Raw genomic sequence first — 25,283 nt, forward strand, 5'->3', positions numbered from 1 at the left:
CAAGGAGCACGTTTGTTTGTTTCAACAAAAGGACGTCTACTTCTAGACAAAGACTTCCTCCAAAGATTTCCACGACCGGTCGTGCGCTACCCGCACCCACTAGATTATTAGATCATCGATCCACCGACGCTGCTTACATTTTCTAGCGGCTGACAGTTTTATGATGTGCGAGCAAAAGCATGACCCTCTCTAATTCACCAGAGACCAAAGAAGGCCTATACTCTCCACGCTGGCCAATAGGTTGAGAAGGCCTGAGGTCATACAAAAGCTTTGAATATGAATATCCCTTTATCCTCTATAAACTTACTAAAGTTTTCATTGTTTGTTTCACAGATGGGTCCAGGTGACCCCGGCGGGTTAGGTCCAGGTGTGAACGTCGGCCAAAAAATGGGACTCCGGAGTCCCAAGAGTCCCGCAAACGCAGACATCGACTGGCAGAAAATACACCATCAGTTTTTTGATGACCCCAAATCTATGGATACAGAATTAAGTGAGTATTGTATAATAATACATATCATCCTTACACCGTTTAAAATCAGCTGTATTTTTGATTTAGAGACAAAAAGGCCGTAAAAAAGCAGACGGGAATGGTTTTTAAATCAAATACTAGCATATGCTTTGTATACTGCACTATAGAGACTATCTATCTGTCTGTTTAATGCCCGTTTTCACCATCAATCCCTAATTTTTAAGTGACCCCTATGAAAACAAAATTCCTGTTATATGTTATCATAGGGGTCACTCACTTAAAAATTAAGGATTGATGGTGAAAACGGGCAAGAATAACGCTGTAATTCGTACTTGCTACGTTTATAAATTGCGCGGCAGTATTTCCTGGCAAGCGAATGATCGTGGGTTCCAGTCACACCTTAGGCAGCCACTTTTTTCCCAAAACGATCGATCACCTAATGACGTAATATTGCAGGTACACAAGTGAAATCTCCCTGTTCAGAACGGGGCGGCTGCCTCCCGCCCCCTCCCTACGGGGCGTCTCCTCTACACCGGTCCGCCTCTGTGCCTATTGGTAAGTTTACTAACATCACAGTTAATCACTTCTTTATCTTCAAAAATAGAGTGGAGATAACGCTCCATGGAACAGCTAAACTGAAGAGGAGCGCGCGTTGTAGTGTGACGTCACGCATGCCTGTAGTCTGAAGAGTCCTTATACCACAGCTACACTACTCACTTCGATTAAAATTAAGTTCGAAGCGCATATGCACACACTCGTGCAACCTCGCGAGGAACCCATTCTCTCCGAGTCCGCAAACGTACTCATGGATGTTCAAATGGCAGCTGCCATTTCAGTGTGAGCCCAATCAATGTGCACTCTCACTTATAATGATAAAGTTCAAATACTAAGGACGATGTCTCGACGAGCTAGCAGAGTAGTATAGTCAGACGGTTTGTGCTTAAACTTCGGAACGCTTCGAGTCTTGATTCGGCCGCAAAACTGACAACGTTCGGAAGTCGGGCGAGATTGCTCGAAACGAAGTGAAAAGCGCGTCTACACTACTTCGATGAAGCTAGTGTAGCTGACCCGTTTTCCTAGGTGAACGACAACGCAACGTGATGCGAAAATATGAAGTAGTCGTTGTTAGTGTCACGTGTCATGACATGTGTCAACGTCACAAAGTATTGGTAACATTTCGCCGCGTCGCTTCATGTCGCGTTCCTTCGCTTACCTAGGACAACGGGTGAAGGGACATATTGAACAGGTGAAATCAGCATCAATTTCTCCCTCCAGCGACGCAGTCCCCTGGCCACGGGTCGGTACAAATGCCGATGTCTGCGGAGGGCTCGCGAGCGGGGTCAGGCCTCAGTTCGCCGCATCACGCGCTCACGCACCCGCCGCATTGCAAGCCCGCGCCCAAGGACGCGCCAGGTGGGTCACAGTCCTCCTCAATACAATGGGATGAACTCGGCACGCGTGAGCTAAAACGACAGTCGGGACGCTTGATAGCGCGTATTCAAATTCCTTCTTTTTTTTTCAGTAGTCATTCAATAACTTCATAGATGTAGATTTATTTTCTATTTTTTTTATTTTGTGTTGCACAAATTACGTTAGCCCGTAGTGCTCTGGTGGATTATCATTGTGTTACGAGTGGCCTCACCACAAGAGTTGCACGGTGACGGGGTTTGAACCCGTGTTCCTGTTGGCCAGTCCGACCCCGTCCCCATTCGGCTATCGTGGCTTCGAAATTGCAAGGAAATATCTAAGTGCCCGTAATATACATAATATTTATTCATTACGTTTAGGTGTGTGTCTCAACTTTAGGCGGACTGTCGACAAGATCGATTTAATCGTAAGAAGGCTAGAGCGCGACCTCGTATTTTGGAAAGGGTGCAAAGTTCCATCTTTGATTACTTGTATAAACACATTAATAAGATGCTTATTTATTTCCGGAAACCCTTTATTTTACTGTCCTTTTAGCTCATGGGTTAATTAGGTAAGTGTGAAATAAAACGCATGATTTTCTTAGTCACTTAGAAGCCATAGAAGTAAGCCAGCATGATTTGTGTTAGACATTTTCCCAACCACGGCAGATATTCCAACGTCTGTTGATGTTATTTATTTAGCGTTTTATTTTGTTTTAAATTTTGTTTTTTCTGTAGTTGTAATGCGTATTTTTTGTTTTCCCCCTCCCCCGCAAAACGCTTGACGCTTGAAATCCCGTGTGATCTCTCGGATGTTAATGTTGGATGGAACATTGGACCAAACGTTGGGCGAGTAGAGATACTAGAGAAGTTGGACGACGGCGTGTTTGTGCGAACACTCCAATGCCTGGCCGCGGCGCAGAAGGGACACAAGGAGCCCAGCCTCATGCCTGTCCCGTCGCCGCAGCAGATATCCTACCTCAACCAATTCGAAGGTAACGCTCAAGACGCAGAAATAACGGTTCTCATGTTATGCGACCATACGCGATTCGCGACTCATTTCAAAAAACTCCCAATTAGGATTCGTGTCAGTTTGGATTCTGAATAGCCTCACAGAACGATTACAAATTATTGGGAAAAACCTCTCAAGCTTAATACCGTCATACAGATATAACTATCCTTCTAGCGTAGTCGAGTAAAAAGACGCTGGAACGAAGTTATTTCAGAATTGAAACTGACTCGAATATTATATTCTCTAGGTAGGCAGGATTAAGGTACATACACATCGCTACGTGGCGAGTGTAGTCGGATCGCTTTTTTGAGATCTTTTTAGATATTCCGAGCTTAGTGCGTATTCATGTACACACGGGGTCCTCAAAAAGACATCATCTGAGGTGTTAAGTCTTCAAAAACATTATTTTATTTGAATTTTTACAAAAAGTTTCTTGAAACTCAACGTCTGTATGAATGCGAACTAACCATACAAAGTATTCAAAGGCATAGATGTAGTTTAATTTTGAGTGTAGTAAGCAGTTAATTAAATAATATTAACAGGTAAGTAATTCACATAATATGTAAATAATCGGATGAAAAAATAATACCAATAAGCATCTCTCGTTCTTACAGTGTGACGTGCGAGGGGTCGTATAGAGAAAGTCGTCACACATAGTTGGAAATGTAAATAGACCCATTACGTAATGGTTGCATAAATAGTCGTTATATTGCACAATCAATCTACATTGTAAACAAGAGATAACAGTTATTTCTGTTCGTCACTAATCGAGTGGAAAATTGCTTTAGTTTCAATGTTGTATTTTATAAATACTGAAAAGTGGCCATTGAAAAATATTTTGATTTCTATAAATTGCTACCTTTCTGTATCGTTCATTTAAATATTTATTTAAGTCATGATGTGCTTACATAAATATGTTACTGTAAATATATTAATCTTTAATATTTATGTGCGCACACGCATTTGTATTTAGTCAGCCTGATGTGTGTTTTAGAATTTTTATTTGTGTTTTTGATGTTATACTTTCCATTTTGGTGGTGGTTGGTGAAAATGTGCTAACATACGTACCTTCATACTCTATGGCTAATTCGTTCTATCACTCTGTCGTGTCTATGGTCGGTCGAGAGGCTAACGTGTTTGTCTGTGGTCTAGGTCAAGAGCTGACGATACAAAAGCAGCCGAACACGTCGTTGAAAGACAACGGGCCGCCGTCAAACAGCGGGGGGCAGACGCCACAGTCCAGTTCAAACCAGAAATCACCGGCGAGGTGAGCTTACAAAATCATGAACATCTAATAAGGTTGCTAAAAATCAGATAGGACTACTTGGTAAAAGCATTGCAACTCCTTTTACTTGTTATAAAGTGCGTGAGAGAGTTATGCAAAGTTTATTTAAGTGGTTGTTGTCTATAAATATTTGTGATTGTGTGAGCATGACCTAAGGAGAAGTCTGAATGTGTTCAGGACTTATTTAGGATCAATAGAGTTCAATCAAATTGTCATGTTTTATGTACATCTGAAGTCAATACTCTGAAATGTAGGTTCTGAAACGTATCTTACCCTACGGGAGACAGTAGAAACTTGATAAATTAAAGTCACCGTGAATTGAGAAGTCCATTCGTTTCATACAAACAAAGTACACATATTTATCATTAACACACACTGTTATGATTGTCAGTATGATGCCGGGAACGCCAGAGCCTCACTCGTCGCTATCGGAACAGAGGGCAGGCAGGTTTTCACTGGAACAGAGTCCAGGGTTCAACAACCCACAAACGCCTACGTCAGCCGCGAGTACCAAATGTGGTAAGTGGTGATATAGTGACACGTGAAATGTAGTGTAATCAAAAATTCTTCCTGCATCTTGAAACAAAACCCAGTGTGATCTAAAAGGGGTTGATTCTGGTGTTTATTACATTACATAGCATTTTACTATACCAAACTCTCATACAAGAAAGAAAATACTTGAGCACCAAAATTACCCTATTATTCATCGCATTGTATAAAACTTGTGTATTTTTTAAAAGTAAAAGCCGATTAATTTTGACACACATTTAAACTTGTCACGAAACTAACCCACCTAATTTCCAGATGAAAAATCAAGGCCAAGTCCGTCGTCAAACCGGTCGAGTCAAGACAGCGCGTCCAAAACGCCCCAACGGGAGTCGAACCTGAGTCAAGGACCCTACGCGCCCGCGTCATCTGCTGCGGCTTGCGCCAATAAGAGTAGCTGCTCGCGCACCACCGCGCCGTCGATGGACGACTCTATGGCCAGCACGGAGGTAGGCATAGATTACAGTCACAGAACCCTGCGGAGTAGAACCTAAGCCCACTCCTGCGCCGCCACCGTCGCTAACAAAAGCAGAAGTGTCCAAAAAACTTCTGCAAAACTTTTGGAAGTTGTATTTACAAAACTCTACTGACTTCCAAAAAAGTTTGTCCAAAAATCTCGGCACGTGTCTGAAACCGGAATCTGTCACGCTTGCAGGTTGTTGCCATTCGAGCCAGCTGCTACAAATTATTTAAAAAATATTGACGAATTTATAATGTTGCAGTTTATAACATTACTTATTTAGATGCTAACCATTTTTCTTGCTAGACAAACTGAATCTTACAATGCAACTTGCCTCATTCCAGACGACGTTATCAGGCGGGCCGAACAGCACGAGTTTACCGGGCCCCTTCCCGGGCTCCTGCGGGATGCGGCCCGACAACATGCCCATCAACCCCAACCAGGGCCCCAACGGGCCCATGACGTCGACCGCCTCCTTCGACCCCATCTCATCTCTCGCGCAGGTTCATATATTATTTACTTAACATCCAAAGAATGCACGCAAATTCACGCATACACATTACACATACATTATAGTCTGGTCTGCAAGCACGTAGAATTTTGTCCAATGATCCCAAGCTACCCATTCGCAAGCTACATCGCACAGTCGCGACAGCAATATAATTACGCCCGAGCGATAAGGATGGGTAGCTTGGGGTCATTGGACAAAATTCTACGTGCTCGCAAACCGGGCTTTACACAAACACACACTACACACACACACACACACCTATTTCTTGTAATTCTGATACGAGTAAGTATTAATATTAAAGTGAAAAGTGAAAGCTGATTGTATGGCACATAGAAGATACTTAGTGACCTAAGGTGGTGGGAGCCTGATGACCTGTAATACAGGTATACTAAATACCTAGCATAGGCAACAGATTCGCACAAGAATGAACATCAAACGTATCTTATACATTCACTGTTACATTTTTGTGTGAGTAAAATAAAGATTTATTATTTACTAGCTGCCCCCCGCAACGTGGATCCTGTTTTACCCCCTTAGGGGTAGAGTTTCGTAATATCCTTTCTTAGCGGATACCTACGTCATAAGACAAGATATACCTACCTTAAATTTCTTAACATAACAATTAACAATCAACTTAGACAGTGGCACGGCACTAAATATAAGTATATACAATTTATTTAAAACTACCACACGGTTTTGTTATGGTGCCTTGCTTTTCTCTCTAGAGTTTTCTTGCCTTGTCTCCTAAATAGTTTTATATCTGGCACTTAGCCAGAAGGATATCTTAGACTTGTCATGCTCACTAAAATGTCTCTGGGGTAGTGGCGTGTGAGGCGGGTCGTTACATTCCCTATAATATGGTCGAGTGAAGCGATGGCTGGTTCACACGTCATGTCTGTGAACAGGCGCTGCCTTCGGGGACTGGTCAAGGAAAGATATACCTGACATAAAATATATGTATCAAAACGCAACAATTAACCTAGAAATTAGCACGGCACTAAAGAAATATATTCAAAACTGCCACGCGGTCTCGTGCTAGATGGGCGTCTTAAAGGCCACCTTCTATCAACGGGAGCGCGTGGTAAGTTAACTTGCTTCTGAATGTATGTAACTTCCTACTTTTTTATATTTTTTTTATATTTTTAAACCGGCAGACAGTGGTGACTGAGTTTGTTGCGGCGCTTCTTCTCAGCACTTGCCAAATGTTTGTCTCGAAGCGCTGGTAGGGCAAAAAAAGAATGAGACATGTATAGGCTCCTTAAGAGCATTTGACGATTTGCAAGAACTAATTTAATTAGTCTAAACAAATAAAGATAATTTTGATTTTGATTTTTTTGATAACATCTACCTACATGCCAAATTTCAGCCCGATCCGTCCAGTGATTTGGGCTGTGCGTTGATAGATCACATGTCAGTCAGTCAGCTTTGAGCTATATATATTTAGACTTATTATTATTGCGCAGATGTCTCAGCAGCTGACGTCAGCAGTGGGAGCGCCGCCACAGGGCGCCATGCCCAGCGGTGGGCCCATGGGGCCCTTCCCGCACCATATGCAGCACCATCACAATATGCATCCGCATCAACATCCGCATATGATGATGAACGAGCTAGGTCAGTTGGTTTTCATATTCGTTTCAGCCAATGAGGGCTATCGTTTTTATACTTAACAGTTGGCACCCCTGGCGATTGACAGGACCTTACTCTACAGTGGCGCCATCTTGATAAGTGCAAATGCGATAGTCCTCCTACCACTTTAGCGCTCACCAGTTGGTGCCACTGTCTTCGCTACTAGCAAGTGACAGGACCTTACTCTACAGTGGCGCTAACTGGTGAGCGCTAAAACGATAGCCCTCATTGACGTCCACTGCTGGACAAAGGCCTCCCCAAGGCCTTCCATAAAGCCTATCCTGCGCTGCCCGCATTCAGGTTCCTCCCGCGACCTTTACCAGATCGCCGGTCCACCTAGTAGGAGTTTTCTTATATTTAATTGCTATTTGAGTGCAAACACACCTGATGTTTTTTGTTTGTGGCAACCAAACTTCTTTATGAGTCCTCGATGTTTCTAGTGAGAAATATTGTTGCACTACTTACAGTAGAACATGAATGTTTTAGTTCTATCTACCCTCTCTAATTTACCAGAAGCAAATTGACTGGCTTAGTCGCTTTTTACAACCACGCACAGTGTGTTATGGGACTGTATAAACGGACATTCTCATTGATTTGATGAAACGTATAGAGCTCAGTTATACAAATATGATAGTAAAACTCCCGTTTGAAAATTCCAAGTAGTTTTCACGGTATAAAAATTCAAAGTTACCTATTTTTTTACTTCAAAATTATGCAAAAATATTCTCACTCGTTAACTAATAACATTTAATTCAGAATTGTTATAATACTTCATAGAGCTCTTAAAACTACATGTAATAAGCATATTAACCCATTATAGACTGAGTTTTCTTAAAGTGTCAGATTTTTGTTTTTTTGAAATATGTTCATAATTATGGTCTACATAATGCTATACAAGCATTAAAAAAATGATCCGACCTGTAATCTAGAAAAAAAATGCTGGTACCATATGGTACCGCTAGCCTCTTACCGTGTCAGTCTGTTAAAACATAACTTTATCATGGGCTTTATAAAAATAGGGTTAATTATATATTTTATTATTATTATTATATGTATTAATATACAAGCAAATAACAGAAGTGATATTAAATGTAAAAAACTGTATATTGGGTAAGGAATATTCATTTTTATCTTTGAATATTCAAAAATTTGGAATGGAGCTTGGCATTGCACACTGCTCTTAGCTCCATGTAACATTTCCTATACTCTATATTGTTCGAGAGTTGCAATTATCTCAAGTTCGTTCTATAAATATCTGCTTCGTTTTGGGACCTTCATCGTCCTCCAAAACTGCCAATGTTTCGTATAAGTTACATCTAAAATAAATAAAAACCCATGGTTTTGTAAAGTATAGGAAACTATTTTACTTTATCTTCCTGCATACCTTATATACCATTGAATATATCACATACTTCCCAATAAATACAGTAAAAACTAAAAATCATAAAATAATTAAAAAGACACGGTAAGCGGCTAGCGGTACCGTACGGTACCAGTAATTTTGACATACAATATTTCCCATTATTATTATTTATCGACGTAATTTTACACCATTTCACAATAAGAGCACTTATGGAGAATACAAGATTGTAACAAAATCAGTATTTCACTATCACACAAAAAAAATATGATCACTTACTTGAATGGCGCGTCAATTTTTAAGAGAAAATTTTGATGCGCTCACTTCAATCATTAATTACACACAACTGAAAAGAATAACTGTAAATTTTTATTCCTAGAAGCATAGACCATATCTATTGGCTACGACTTGCATCAATCAGAGCACTGCATCTTTTCACGTGTTAATGTATAGAGCCAAATTAAAACACACATAAAAGTGGTACCATATGGGACCGCTAGTCTATAATGGGTTAAGTGCTTCGTAAACGCATTCAGTTAATTAGGAAAAATGATTTTAGTGATTTTTGTTTTTATTTTTTTTCTCAATTATACCTTAATATATGCAAACATTTTTAATTGCAAGATATAGTCTGATATTTAATCTAATTGTATTAATAAAATCAGCTTTAAACTCCGTGATATATTTGAGAAAAAACATAAAACGTCTTAATAAAATTTTTACGCGTCTAGAGTCGACAATTTTGGAAGGAATAATTCATGTCTAAAAAGTTTCAAATCCCGCCTCTTATGTGCATAGTGTTGAAGGTTCTAAAAAGTCACATTCACATTGTTTTTAACCGACTTCAAAAAAGGAGGAGGTTCTCAAGTCGAGTCTTTTTTCTTTTTTAACACTCTTATATTAACTTAAGTTGTATGTAAGTAACTAACTAAAAAAGTATGTAAACAAATCTAGGAAGTCGAATTTAGCCTACCTTTAATAATTTTCTCATCGATTTGAAATCTGTGTAAATCGGATGTCAATACAATAATTTCGTACAATCGAGCTGATGATATTTAAACATACAAAAGAAATATTGCTATTAAAAAGTGACGGGAAATTTACAATTCTCTATGGCGCATATTTTCAATTTGATTTTCCTCAAATATATCACGGAATTTAAAGCTGTTTGTTTTTATACAATTAGATTAAATATCAGACTATATCTTGCAATTAAAAATGTTTGCATATATTAAGGTATAATTGTCAAAAAAAATAAAAACAAAAATCACAAAAATCATTTTTCCTAATTAACTGAATGCGTTTACGAAGCACTTAATACGCTTATTACATGTAGTTTTAAGAGCTCTATGAAGTATTATAACAATTCTGAATTAAATGTTATTAGTTAACGAGTGAGAATATTTTTGCATAATTTTGAAGTAAAAAAATAGGTAACTTTGAATTTTTATACCGCGAAAACTACTTGGAATTTTCAAACGGGAGTTTTACTATCATGTTTGTATAACTGAGCTCTATACGGTTCATCAAATAAATGAGAATGTCCGATTATACAGTCTCATAACATACTGTGCCACGGGAGAAGAGTGAGGGTGGTCCTATTCAAATTCAAACTCTATTGCACATTGTTTTACATGAGATGTTATTATGTTCTACTCTGACGGAACCACAACCCACACTGAGGCCTCCCCAATGCATGGGTAGTGCAGGCCAAATCCTTCATTAGCCTCTGATAAATTAGAGACAGAGTAAATACAAATGAGTAGGTCATCTTCATAGAAACGCACCGAGCGCGGTTTATATGTGAAAAAACAACAAACCGCGCTCGGGCGTTTCTATGAAGATGACCTACTCATTTGTATTTACTCTGTTAGAGACTTGTGTTCCTGCAGAGGACACTGAATGACGATGATTTATTATGAAAGTGTATTGTATACCACATAGGACACAAAAGTGTCTTTTTTTATGCATAACAAGGCAGGTATTTGACCACAATTGCACCTGATGTTAAGTGGGATGCAGTCTAGGATGGTACATATCTGCCCTGTAAGTGCCTGTAAGTGTCTACATTTGCGCAGCTTCTTAATTAATAATTTCCGTTACATTAACCACTAACCTTGTATGTTTGGCAGGCTGCCACATGGACGCGCTGGGCGGCATGGAAGGTGTATTAGGCGGCGAGTTCGCGCCCGACAGCCTCAGCCCGAAGTTACACGACGCCTGCATGCCGCGTGCCAAGATGCCGCCCTTCAACGGCGCCAGTGTACAGGTACCTACTAAGGCCGTCCCTACGGGGCCCTGGGGCTCCTTGTACATTCATTTCAGCCAAATGACGTACACTTCACAATTCTGCCCCAAGTTGCACGACGCCTGCATGCCGCGCGCCAAGATGCCGCCCTTCAATGGCGCCAGTGTACAGGTACCTACTAAGGCCGTCCCTACAGGGCCCCGGGGCTCCCAGCCAAATAATGACGTACAATCCACAACTCAGTCTCAATGGTGCCAGTGTACAGGTACCAACTAAGGCCGTCTAATAGGGCCCCGGGGTTCCCAGTTAGTTAATTTCAGCCAGCAGTTCACAACTGGATAAAGGCTTTCGCCAAGGATTGACAGCCTCAGCCCTAATTTACACGACGCCTGCATGCCGCGCGCCAAGATACCGCGCTTCAACGGCACCAGTGTACAGGTACCTATTAAGGCCGTCCCTACAGGGCCCCTGGGACTCCCTGTTCTTTAGAAGTTTACAACTGGATAAAGGATTGACAGCCTCAGCCCGAAGTTGCACGACGCCTGCATGCCGCGCGCCAAGATGCCGCCCTTCAATGGCGCCAGTGTACAGGTACCTACTAAGGCTATTTTATGGGGCCCCGGGGCTCCCTATTTATCAGCAGTCCACAACTGGATAAAGGATTGACAGCCTCAGCCCGAAGTTGTACGACGCCTGCATGCCGCGCGCCAAGATGCCGCCCTTCAATGGCGCCAGTGTACAGGTACCTACTAAGGCCGCCTTATGGGGCCCCGGGACACCCTTTTCGTTCTTTTCAGTCAGTAATTCACAACTTGATAAAGGCTTCCACCAAGGATCGATAGCCTCAGCTCCAAGCTGCACGACGCCTGCATGCCGCGCGCCAAGATCCCGCCCTTCAATGGCGCCAGTGTACAGGTACCAACTAAGGCCGTCTTATGGGGCCCCGGGGCTCCTTGTACAGTCGCGGAATGAAAAGGTTCGTCACCTTAGTGTCGGTTTTCGCTTGCACTAGGTACTGTAAGAGTCAAACCTGCCAACATAACAGTGCAAGAAACAGTGCTGCTAACATTTAAATAAATATGACGTTTGCTTATGAATAAGGTTTTGCTTGTTTATTTTTCTATCCCATCAGTGCAATGCATTGATGACATTGACCAATTGACATTAAGTTTTTTTTATTTTATAAGAAATAATAATGGCAGGTTGAACCAACAAGAAGGTTTTAGTTTATGAATCATAATAATCTTCTTGACAAGATAAATCGTCAAACAACTTTGATCTGAATAATTTTGAACTTTACCGACGAACAGTTAAAGATTATTTTCTCTAACTCGAGATTATTCTGTAACATAGTTTCAAAAGGTAATATGTGCTCGCGATTCTTTGAAGGAATCAATTTGAAAACTGACGAACCTTTTCATTCCACTCCAACCAATTCTGCGCTGCCCGCATTCAGGTATCCCCAGATCGTTGATCCACAGACATCCAGCGACCTCCTAGATCACGGGGCCCTAGTCACGTGCCCAATATGAATGTAAACTGTCTCACTAAAACCTTTTTTCTATATTGTAAATTCAACGTAAACTTATTACGGAGCCCTTGGCGTGCCTCATATGGATGTAAATTGTTTTATACCTTTTTTTGTGTACACTTAATGTGAACCGTGTATGGTGTCAGGTGAAAGCGAGCGCGCCGAACACGATTCAGTACCTGCCGACGCGGCCGGCGGCGCCGTGCCACGCGCGCGCGCCGCCCAGCCTCGACTTCCTTCAACGCGTCACCAGCCCCATGCAGGTCGACGCCTCCAAGGTACAGCCACACACCACTCTAAAGTCCGGTCGCCGAGCAGATACAGTTTCGTCCAATGATCCCAAGCTACCCGGCCTTGTCACTCGCGCGTAATGAGGGCTATCGTTTTTATACTTAACAGTTGGCACCCCTGGCGATTGACAGGACCTTACTCTACAGTGGCGCCATCTAGATGAGTGCAAATGCGATAGTCCTCCTACCACTTTAGCACTCACAAGTTGGCGCCACTGTCTTCGCTACTAGCAAGTGACAGGACCTTACTCTACAGTGGCGCTAACTGGTGAGCGCTAAAACGATAGCCCTCATTATATTGATGTCGCGACTGTGCGACGGGCGGCCGCAGTTAGTGTGCGAGCGCGACAGCAATATAATTACGCGCGAGTGGGTAGCTTGGGGTCATTGGACGAAATTCTATGTGTTCGACGGCCGGACTTTACAGCACCAAATTTCCGCCCTACACCTATGCATTAGGTTGCGTTTCCACCAGAGTTGCACTGCCTCGGAAGCGATGAAGAAGATTAATGAAGCGATTCTATTGGTTCTGTACAAATACATACCTCGCTACGCATTAAGCATCCTTGCACACTGGTCTCTCTCACATGCCACTTGGGCAACATTTACGAACCAAATTTTTTAGTGAAATGTATTTTAATCATTGAAATAAAATAGTTGTGTATACTACCGCTATATTAAACCAATAATAATAATAATAATAATAAATCATTTATTTGCCAGAATACGGTTACAAATGGTTTTAAAAAGAGAAGTTTCCAACATATTCTATCGTACATACGATGTGCAAATATTACAAAAAATACGGTTATGTTTTTAATATTAAAAAGTAGTATCATTATTAATTGAATGTCATGCAAATGTCAGAAAATGATTATGAATTATTGAAATAGCACAAACATATTATTACATTAGATTCATACAATGTCAATGATACACAATGTCATATTTTAAGAAATTTTTAGATGTCAAGTACAAAATGTCAAAAAGATTTTTCTGTCAGGAATTCATTGACTGTGTAATACATCTTTTGTTTTAAGAATTCTAATAAATTATTTCTAAATTTAGTAAATGTCAATGTTTTAATATCTTCGGGTAATTTATTAAATATTTTTATTGCCATACAATACACATTCCTTGAGTAGAGGGTCAATCTTTGTGGAGGAATTCTCAAATTTTCAGTTTTCCTGCCTCTGTACCTATCAAAGTCTTTGTTTTTATCGAAGAGATGAATGTATCTTTTAACAAAAATCGAAATTTCCAATATATATAGGCAGGGAAGTGGCAAAATGTTTAGAGCCTTGAATAGAGGTTTACAACTATCCAAATAATGTACCCCACAGATTGATCGAATACATTTCTTTTGCACTTTAAAAGCTCTTGGCATATCCACAGAGTTTCCCCATAATATGAGACCATATCGTAGCACAGATCCCACATATCCATGATAAGCCATGACTGCTGCATCTTTAGATGCTACTTGTCTAACTCTGCGGAGGGCGTAAACAAATCTGTCAATTTTGCTAACTATATAGTCAATATGGTCTTTCCAATTACAAAATTGATCTATTTTTAATCCTAAAAACTTTGTCGAATTTATATGTTCTATTTTACGATTGTCACAATATATGTCAAGTAGTTTTATGTCATTGTTGAATTTTGCTTCAAATTTAATATATTTGGTTTTATTAACATTAAGATTCAAATTATTACATTCAAGCCATTTTATTATTTTACATAATTCAGTACTTGCAATACGATCTAACTCTTCTTTATTTTTACATTTAACGGTAAGAGTGGTATCGTCGGCAAAAAGTAAACATCGTTGGTTAGTGACATTTGGCAAGTCATTAATGTACAAAAGAAATAACAACGGTCCTAATACGCTACCCTGGGGAACACCGCATCTATTATAGCAGTATGAAGATGAGTATGTTTTCTTAACATTCTCAGATATTCTTGTGATTTCTACGCACTGTTGACGGTCCGTTAGATAGCTTTCTATCCAGGATAGAGCGTTTCCCCTTATACCATATCTATCCAGTTTGTTAAGTAGCAGCTTATGAGAGACAAAATCAAAAGCTTTGCTCATGTCTAAAAATATGGCTAATGTGTGCATTGCGTCATTTAGATTTTGTGTTACTTCCCTTATCAAATGAAAACAAGCAAGCGTCGTTGAGCTATTCTTACGGAACCCAAACTGTTCATCCTTTAATAGCTTTTCAGATGAAATGAATGTTGTTATCTTATTATGCATAACCTTTTCAAATATTTTAGACAATATAGGTATCAAGGTAATGGGTCGGTAATTACCTAGCTCATCATCAGCACCATTCTTGTAAAGGGGTTTCACAATGGATCGTTTTAGTTCTACCGGAAACCGACCCTGTTCGAGAGAAAGATTTACTAAATAGGCTAAGGGGATCGATACAAATTCAGCACATTTTTTTATGATTTCTGTGTTGATGTTGTCGTAACCTGCAGAATTAGTGTTTCTTAGACCTTTTATTATCTTAAATATATCATTTTCATTAACAGGAGTTAAAAATATGGTATTAGGGTGAAATGGTATATTGTTTAATGCTTGTTTGAGTTGCGTTTCCCTGTCATTTTTATTATTTTTCGTCAATTCTATATAATATTTATTAAATTCGTCACATATATCTTTAGGATTGTCAATTAATTTATTATTGTCAAGTTTTATATTTTGAATGTCTTTTCTAAAGTCTGTATTTTGTGTGTATTTTTTTAGGACATCCCATGATGTTTTGCAAACGTTTTTTGAATTAGCAATATAATGTGTATTTGTATTTTTTTGTGCTTGATGTATACATTTTTTTAGTATTCTAGTGTAGTTTAAGTATCTTTTTTTTGTTATATTTTTATTTCCTTTGGATAATCGATATTTGAGGTATAGCTGTCTTTTATGAATACAGCAACGCTTCAAACCTTTAGTAAGCCAATTATTTTTCAAAGGTTTATTTTTTACCTTTACTTTTATGATTGGAAAGCATAGATTAAAAAATAGGATGATGATATCATGGAAGTACTTAAATGCTTTGTTAATATCACTTTCCTGAATAACTTCCATAAATGATAGTGCAGATATACAGTCGATAAATTTTTTTACGTTCTCCTTGCACATATCACGCCTATATTCAAACCAAAACTTTATCTTTTTTTTATATTTAGGGTCTGTGTCAAGTTCAAAGGTTATACTTTGCCCCGTTTCATGATCCGACAAACATAAACAATGTATTTTTGAGGTCACGTTAACATTTAAATTACTTGTGATCAGGTCTAAGCAAGCGTTTTTACGGGTAGGAGAATTAATATGATTATTTATATTATAATTACTCAACAGACTTTTTAAATCTTTGCTGTGTTTATTATTTTGCAACATATCTACATTCCAATCTCCGCAAAGTATTATTTTCTTATTGCGTTTTTTTGATAACATGCTAAGAAGAGCCTGAAGCTGTTGGAAAAAGATATCTAATTTAGAATTTGGAGTTCTGTATATGCAGACAATTATAAGATTATATTGTATAATCTCTACTGCACAACATTCAAATGTGTATGGTAATGCCTGAGTTATGTCTAAGGTCTTGTACTCTAAATTATTTTTTACTAAAATACAAGTGCCACCACGTCGTTCCCCTCTGCAAAAAGAAGCGACCATTTTAAAGTTACTAATGTTGAGATTTTTCTCAGAGCCTTTTTTGATAAATGTCTCTGAAAGGCAAATAAAATCAACACCATTCAGTTCATTGTTTAGTTCATCCAATGTTACCATAAATAGGTCTTGTTTGCTAAGGATGCTGGCTATATTTTGGTGAAATAGTGTTAGTTTTGTCACCGGAACGAAAAAACTCAATGTCATTATTTTGGTTATTCTTTTTCACTATTTTAGGAAAATAATTTGTTATCAATGTTTGTGTCTTATTAATATTATCTCTCATAGTCATATCATTAGGAATATTTAATTTTGTGTGTGTAATGTTATTTTGGTATAGTCGATTTTTTACTTTCTGCGGTGCGAGATACTCATGTTTATAATGTAAATAGTCTATTTCAATATTTAATTTGAAGCATAATTCCTGTAAATACATCTTATTATTTTTAGTATCTATAAATTTACATTTTTCATAATTCCTTACTAATAATTTAATATTATAGTTCAATAAGCCTATGTTAAGATGTGTACTATTTAATACATTTACTATAAACACATTAAAGTTTCTTAGTTTATACAACGCTGCCCCTAATTCCGAGAGAAGGATGTAGGGATTTTTATCGTTTGAACCTATTGCTAAGATCACAACATCGTCTTTTCTAAGAGTTTCTTGAATGCTGTCACATGAATTCAGAACCTGGGTCGACGTTGCTCCTGTCTTCATCATGGTAGTGATTGTGTAAGGATCGTTTACTACATGATTGCGACTGACTGACCAAATTATGTATTAACAAAAATAATAACTGGTGGAGCTTTTATATGAATTTAGAATATAATAATAGGTATTTATTTCAGTAAAATCTTAACGTGTGATCTTTCTTTAGGGCGGCGTGCAATACTTCGGCGGCGGCATGGGCGGGCCGGGGGGCCCGGGCGCGCGCGGCATGGACATGGAGGGGGCCATGCGCGGGCCCATGCGGCCGCCCGCGCCCGGTCTACTACGCATGCCGCACTACCCCGCCGGCTTCAACTCCCCCCCCAAAATGGACCCCTTCGGACCCCCCGGGCCCATGTGCGGCCCGACCTTCCGCGGCGTCAAGGGCCCCATGGGCCCGGGCCCGCAGGTGCGCATGGGCGCCGGCCAGCCGCTGCCCCCGTCCATGGGCGGGCCCGGCGCCGGCTTCAAGGGCCAGGGCTTCGCGGTGCCGTCCACCGCCGACCCCAACTATGCGGCGCAGTTCCACAACTTCCAACAACAGTTGTACGCCACAAATTCGCGCGCTGCGCCGCCGCACGCCTACCCCTACCCGCCCAAGTGATGGCCGCCCGCCGTCGCCGCGCCCGCGCGCCCGGTGCGACTGTACAATTTGTACAAAAATATTCTAAACGTGTTGACTCGTACTCTACACGATCTAAAAGTACAGTTTTTTAGTTATTTTCTCGCTCACGGCGGCAAACTTAGTTTTAGACGATTTTTTACACGGACATGCCGGAATTTCAGTGTATCGGTTCCTTTTACTTAGCTACTTTATGTACGATTCCTATGCACGCAGATATCTAGTCAATTTTGAAATTAACGGAGCCCGATCCCGTGTTATATGTAAACCTCGACGATTGAATCCGCCGTTCGGTCACTTTTATATGCAGAAGTACACGACGTTGTAGATGTCCATTTTTTAGTTGTAGCTTAATTGAAACTGTTTAGTTGAATTGGTTTAATGTAATTTTTGGCTGACGGCCAGTATGACTCTTGAACTAGTGCCGGTCTGTTGTTGACTACATTCGTTTTGATCTGATAGCAATGTTTTTTCTGTCTTCCAGTACCTTTATAGGCTCTTAAAATAATGCAATACGATTGTTGAGAGTATGATGTGTGTACTCCTCTGATGCGCTTCGAAACTTACCAGACTGTAAGTTCGCGTAGTCTATACTTTAAAATAATGAAAAAGTACTTAAAATCTGATGCCATATTATTTGCCACATGAATTTAATTTCGTGATATTTTTTTACTATCTTAATTTATTGTTGTCTACGAAATCTGTATGAACAATGCGAATATTTTCCAAACGCAACACAATGTTATCGTTTCGTCGTAGGACTTAGGGCATTTTAATATGCTAGGCTAGTAGTCGCACATTGTGGATGTCACAGTGGCCTTCGATTTGTAATGCCTTGTTTGGAAAGCAATGAACCCCTCGGGACGCGGCGTCCCGGCAGCCGGGCCCGGGCCCCGCGGCTCCGGTGGGCGCGGGGCCCGTGGGCTCCGGCGGGGGCCCCGGGGACCGGGCCCCGTCGGCCCGAGTCCGCCCCCGCCGACATGAAGCGAGTGGCAGTTTCGTGAATAACAGCACAAAGTCCAGAATAAAAACACCCGCTAGCGATTAGATAGACTTAATTTAAATGTAATTATAATATAAGGTAAAGAATGGTTCTTGTTTTAGAATAAGCGAAGAGCAATGATATAAAATAGTTTGTGTAATATTGATAAGAAATGAAATTAAGATGCAAACTATTGGTTGTGATTCTGACACAATTTGTTAAGTTGTTCGTAGATTTGTCACACAGAGAATTGTGGAAACTTACTGACTCACGATAAGGCCCTTTTTATTTTTAATTATTTTGTTTTTGGATATTTTTACTTGTCGTTCTCGTTTGTACATCGCTAACAATAATTGTACAGAGTACTTTTGGACTTAATTTAAGGCAATAAATGTATTTATTTTATAACTCGTGATGTAAGAATTTATTCTTAATTATTATAAAAAAATATATGATATGCTTGTACATAATGTTTTATTTCTTTATTTTACCTAGACAACATGATGGATACATGAATAACATTAGGTACATCATCTCATCCATGCTTTTATTATGCATGCCAGATGCTAGGACAAATTATCAGACAGAATGTAGCTATTCTAAGCAAATCGAGACAGTTATATAGTGTGTAGAGAGGAGAATTTAAAACCAACAAGCAATCGCTGATCCACCAAGAACTATTTTATATCAGTAATTAAAAATACAATAGTACTTGATGAAGGCTTATGAAGAAGAACACTTTTCGCCACATTTGTTAGCAAGTCTACAAGATAATAGAAAGACTGGTGGTGAAGACCAAAAAAAGGCTATCTCCTAAAAAAACCTAAGGAGCCTGTAGTAGTGTTCCCGAGGCCTATAGGCTTTTAGGCTTTTTTTTAAGGCTAGCCTATGAATTAGGGGCTACAGCGGGAAAAAAGCCTAAAAAGGTCTTTTAGGCCTTTAGGCTGGGCCTTTTTTCATAGCCTTTTTTTTGTCCACCCGATGACTTTAGGCTTTTAGCCTTTTTGTAGGCTAGAAAGGCTAAAAACCTATAAAGATTTTTCGTCCTTTAGGCTAGGTCAGGGGTCGGCAACCTTTTGATTCGGAAGAGCCAAAAATTACTATTTACAAAATTTCAAGTTTTTAAAGAACCACAAAAATTTTTCTTGCCAACAATAAATAGCCTCTATACTTTCATAAAGTTTGTTGATAAAAAACAGTAATCTATTTATTCATAAGAAAAATATCTATTTAAGAAAAGCGAGTATAAGTAGCTGAGAGATAGAAGCAATGCCTAAACCTGGTTAATCGTTTCAGAACATTTTTTTTTATAAAATAAATAATATTTGCGAATGGAACTAAAGAGCCGCAGCCTCACATCCAAAGAGCCGCATGTGGCTCGCGAGCCGCAGGTTGCCGACCCCTGGGCTAGGTCTATTTTATTTATTTGTAAACACCTAATTGTACAACAGGATGCAATAAATTAATATGAATATGAATATTTATTTTTAACCGACTTCAAAAAAGGAGCAGCCTAGGTTATATGTTCGACTGTATGTTTTTTTTTCTATGTATGTTCACCGATTACTCCGTCAATTGTGGACCGATTTTCAAAATTCTTTTTTTTGTTCGATAGGGTACACTTCTGAGGTGGTCCCATTGCCATTGTCACCAAGTCAGGATCTGATGATGGGATCCTAGAAATATATAATAATAATAATGTATAACAATTAGGTACTTAATTACTTCCAATTTCAAATAATATTCGTTTTTATTTAATTTGAAAATAAATGCAATACAAAAATACTTGTTTAATTCATACTAAGCCATAACCTGAATAATGGCTATAGCCTTATAATAAGCCTACTACTCGAAAAAGACTAGTCTGAAATAAAGCCTAAAAGGCTATTTAGGCCTATAGGTTTTTTTTAAACCTATAGGCTTTTTTTTTATAATGAGTAGCCTTTTAAAAGCCTAGTCTAGTAGTCTATCATGGCCAAAAAAAGAACTAAATTTTAGGCCTAAAACCTAAAACACTAGCCTGTAGTACCTACACAAAATTTTGTACCATTATTGTTTTAGTTTAGATTGTTAAAAAACCTAATGAGTAGTACAGACGACAGCCCATCAAGCTAAACACTGGCATCGTATTTCGAAGTCATAGGTGTTTTATTTATTTTACAACAAAAAATTCTGTGTTGGTATTTGGTTCAAGCAATCTTAGAGAGTGCTGCCATCTAGAAGTGATAAAGCAAACTATTTCGTGCTAACATCGCCATCTGTTGACGGTGATTTGTACTTATTAACGCCATCTAGCGAAATTACTAAGTAACACCATCTCAGCAAAGCAGCCATAGACAATTGGGTCTCTAATCATACTCCACAAAAAACCTAAATTCTTGGATTAGATTTTTATTTTATTGTAAAATTATTTGGAAAATCATAACAATTTTTTATTGTAATTATTGAAATAAACATAATAATTAAATAAAAGAGAAAGCGGCTTCTTGACGAAAGTGGAAAATTACTCATTCAGTATTCGAAATTAAAAAGTATGAAGATTTGTCTATGGAAACACAGAACGGAATCTTGTAAAAGATTAGGCCATTTCATAAAACAAATGTATAGTAACTCGCAGAAAATATCTTCGGGACAGTTGTATTTATTTCAGCTTTGCATTTTATTTTAAATTGAATCGTGAGCCGTATTGTAGGTCCACTGGAAAGGATTCATCTTCGACTCTCGCGGAAGGGTTAGCAGTCTCGATTCTGCAATAGAAAAGATTTGCATTAGAGGAGACGTAAGGTAAACATCGATTTTAATTTTTTCTCCTAAAATGGGATCAGGTGATGAAACTAAAGTTTAGATGTTTCTGTACATAATAGGTTGTGTCTTGAGTGTTTATAGTGTATTTTTAGTGCATCCTTGTACGAAATGAAAGTTTGACTTTTGCCACATATTCTTTTGAATGGCAGCTGACGGACGTAGGTACATCTAGTTACGGATAGTACGTACGATAGATGCAACGTAAACTGTTTTCTATAGATTTATTGATGTTATTTTGGTTGTTGTGACGTTGATGAAGTGGTTATGATAGCTTTTACACACCCATTCAGGTGGAAGAACAAATTGTTTTTCCCTGCCTAAAATGTCAAACTGTGAACTTGTCAAAAGTAGGGTTGACTCATTGTTGCAAGTGTAATAGCGCCCAAACTATTCTATAATTATTTCTATTTACCTGAAAGACTGGAATAGTGCCTTGAGACAATACCTAACATATTGTGATCATGTTTTCTAGCTTATTGTAAAATTCTTACATGAATCTCTAATAGTGAATGTGTAATAGTAACAAAGACACCAATTGCTTTGTTTTGTAGTGATTAATGTAGAGAAATAATATTGCCAAGATAGCATTATTTGTTATTATAATCTACTCACATTCCCAGTATCTTGCATTATCTTGTTCCCAAAACAATTAAGAATTTAGGTATGTATTGGTTTTATAATGTATTCTGAATTTTACACATTCTGATAAGCTTCTGTGTATTTTTGAAATTATTCAAATGACCGGTGTGATTGTTCTGTGAAGTATTTTGTAGAAATTCATTCAACTTTAGACAATTTGCATAAGAATGAGTTGTATTAGAATCTTTAATGTAGTAACTTTCATATTGTTTTCTAATTATATTTTCTGTTCACAGGTTCATTTAATGTACTGCTTTTGAACATTTAATCAATGCATGTTAGATGTAGTTACTAATTTAATCTAAAATGATTAATGTTGGCAGTTTGGCACTCTGTTATAATGATACATACAATCCATCATTTTAAGTGCATAAAATCCAGAGTAAGTCTGATTATTCGTGAACACATCATTAACTTTTAAAATAATGGGGATGAAAAATAAATATGTTGTCACAAACTACAGCTTCACAGAATCTATCATTTAAAAACTACGGCATTACAAGTCTTGCTCATGATTTCAGGCGAAGATCTATTGTAATTCCTAGAGACCATACTCTATGAGGATTTGCATGCTTTTAATCTAAAACTACCATGATTTTATTTATCTTATGAGTGAGAATAGTAAAAATAAGCCTTGCAAACGATATCAGTAAAAACTGTGTAGATACTATTACTTGACACCAATTTATTTAGTTATGTGTTATTGAGATAGCTCTTTTTGTTCATAGAGATGTTAAAGCTTTTCTGAAATAGTCCTGTGACATAATATAATAATATCAGAAGCTTACTAAAGATTTCAATAGTATAATTAGTGAGATATGTATTAATTTGCATATTTCACTAACTAAAGTAGTTATCAGCTATAAATTTTGTATAATGAACTTAGCGGCTTCACCTACGTGAAATTTAGTTTGTCACAGATCGTCATAAATTATAGCCTATATGTTATTCTGGGATATAAAAAATAATACTGTAAAGTTTCATTAAAATCCGTTCAGTAGTTTTTGCGTGAAAGAGTAACAAACATGTTGACATCCAAACTTCCATACAAACTTTCGCATTTATAATATTAGTAGGATAACTTGCAGATTAGGAGAGAAGGAATAGCATTCTCAGAGCTAAATCTATTGGACCATTAAACATTTCATTTGTACATAAACAATGGTTCAAGTTTCTCACATTAGTCAGCTAAAATCTAAAGCAATTAATTAACATTTTTAAGACAACCAACAACAAATGTGTGACAAAACAGAACTACACTTGCGAACAAAAGTAATATTAAATACATTAAATTGATACCATAGATACATAAATAGTCATTTAGTTGGAAAGGTCCGGAACAAAACACAACGGGGTGATTCCATACTTTTGCTTGTTAGTATATTATGTTCAGTCATAGGGAGTTACAATCATTATTTCATTTTAATTTAAAATATAAATGACAAGACTATAATTGCATGAAGCTTTATTTTAATCCCTAAATTGAAGATATAAGGCAATTAACATAACTCTGAATCTTAAATCACTATGATGGACCACATCCAGTGATAGCAAATTCTAAGATGATCTCATAAAAAGTTACAATGTAAGTTAAGTCATAAAAAGATTTTTTTTACTCTTGACTTATAGTATTTTTTATAGTCAAAAGACTTCCAGTCCGGTAGCTGATAAGAAAACATCACAACTCTCATAGGTCAAATGCTATAAGTGTTTTGTCTACAGGTGTCATAAATTGTTGAACACCTGGATACCTAGCTTCTGTTAGATAATAATAAATAATCTTGCGCTTCATTTATGTTGACTCTTAAGGCATACTGTAGAATATTATTTTACTAGTGCCACTAATAGTCTTTGTACAAATTACAATTATGTATTTGCCATAATCACATAGGTATTTGTTTGTTGGTGTTGATACCTAAAGAGTTAATTCTTAGCTATTTTTATATCATGCAAATTACATTTTATTTTATTCAACGTCGCGTCACCGTCGTCGGCAGTGGCCAATTGATTTTCCGTTCCTTTAGTATGAACGTTGAAGTATGTTATTGTCACTTATCGCGATTTAATTCAAAAGTTCACATTTATCACTTTTCGCCTTATCATTTGACAATTCGATACGTAATGCTATCACCAAAATAAAAATAAAAAGCGGTTTTATTTGGTATCCTCAGTACATAATCGGTGCGTGGAAATAAACATATTTTTTCTTTTTTCTTTATTTACTTATTCAAATTAGAGAAAAGAAATAGCACATTACAAAACACTTGCTATTTTTTATCGTACAATGAACTTTTTTCATTGTTTCCTACATATTTCAGTTATTTTTAAGAATTTCTATCAACACAAATTACTTATAGCCATTTGTAAGTGTTTTTCATGATTATTCTTTATTTTATTAATTTAAATTATTTTATAAAGTAGATAAAGACTAACTTAGAATAATTTTAAATTGATTTCAATGTTTAATTTTTCCTAATATTCAAAGTAATCCAAAGTAAATAAGATTTTATCAGCCTAACATGCACAATTTCTAATTTTACAAATTCAAAATAAATATTTATTTGCACAATTTAAAAATTTTAATATGTTTTTAAATATTAATGTAAAACATGAATTTTAATTGTTTTTTTATTCTCATATTAGTAATTTGTGATAGGTCATGGTTATTTACATGCCTTATAAAACTGGTTGTTTGAGTTTGATTTGATATAAAAACTTATCGACACATGTGTATCTTAAAAACAACAATATCTCACTTTCTTTATCAACTCCTTTGCGTTCTTTTAATTTTTTTTTATTCGATTAGTCTCACATACGTCTAGTGAAAATTTATATTCTATATTAGGAATTTGAGGTCTAAAATTCAATGTACTACCTACTAACTGTGGATACTGGATACATAATGTGTACATTAAGTTTTTTACATTATATGTACCTAGTAATGTTAAGTTGTAATAATTAACCTGCCAGTGAACTCGTCCCCCTTTTTCTGAGACTATGCTGACCTCTGCAAGCCTTTCTAATGGTTGCATAATGCTCATCTTCGAATGGCGACTGTAGCTCCAAACAACATACAAAGATTGTTACTTTTATCATAATC

General features: G+C 37.7%; 1 protein-coding gene across 1 annotated transcript in view; it reads left to right on the plus strand.

Annotated features, from left to right (window-relative positions):
• The window catches only part of LOC135084087 (collagen alpha-4(IV) chain), a 42,921-nt gene extending 23,712 nt beyond the window's left edge, over positions 1–19,209 (plus strand). Inside the window, exons 12-23 of the mRNA XM_063978830.1 lie at positions 334–490; positions 926–1,024; positions 1,745–1,882; positions 2,733–2,870; positions 4,040–4,154; positions 4,564–4,691; positions 4,977–5,167; positions 5,523–5,681; positions 7,153–7,300; positions 10,808–10,944; positions 12,601–12,732; positions 17,305–19,209. Of these exons, the coding sequence (XP_063834900.1) occupies positions 334–490; positions 926–1,024; positions 1,745–1,882; positions 2,733–2,870; positions 4,040–4,154; positions 4,564–4,691; positions 4,977–5,167; positions 5,523–5,681; positions 7,153–7,300; positions 10,808–10,944; positions 12,601–12,732; positions 17,305–17,739 (1,977 nt within the window). The 3' untranslated portion in view covers positions 17,740–19,209. The remainder of the gene's footprint in view (positions 1–333; positions 491–925; positions 1,025–1,744; positions 1,883–2,732; positions 2,871–4,039; positions 4,155–4,563; positions 4,692–4,976; positions 5,168–5,522; positions 5,682–7,152; positions 7,301–10,807; positions 10,945–12,600; positions 12,733–17,304) is intronic.
• The last annotated feature ends 6,074 nt before the right edge of the window (positions 19,210–25,283 follow it).

This window comes from Ostrinia nubilalis, chromosome 25, assembly GCF_963855985.1.
Source record: "Ostrinia nubilalis chromosome 25, ilOstNubi1.1, whole genome shotgun sequence".
NCBI classification, from domain to species: Eukaryota; Metazoa; Arthropoda; class Insecta; order Lepidoptera; family Crambidae; genus Ostrinia; species Ostrinia nubilalis.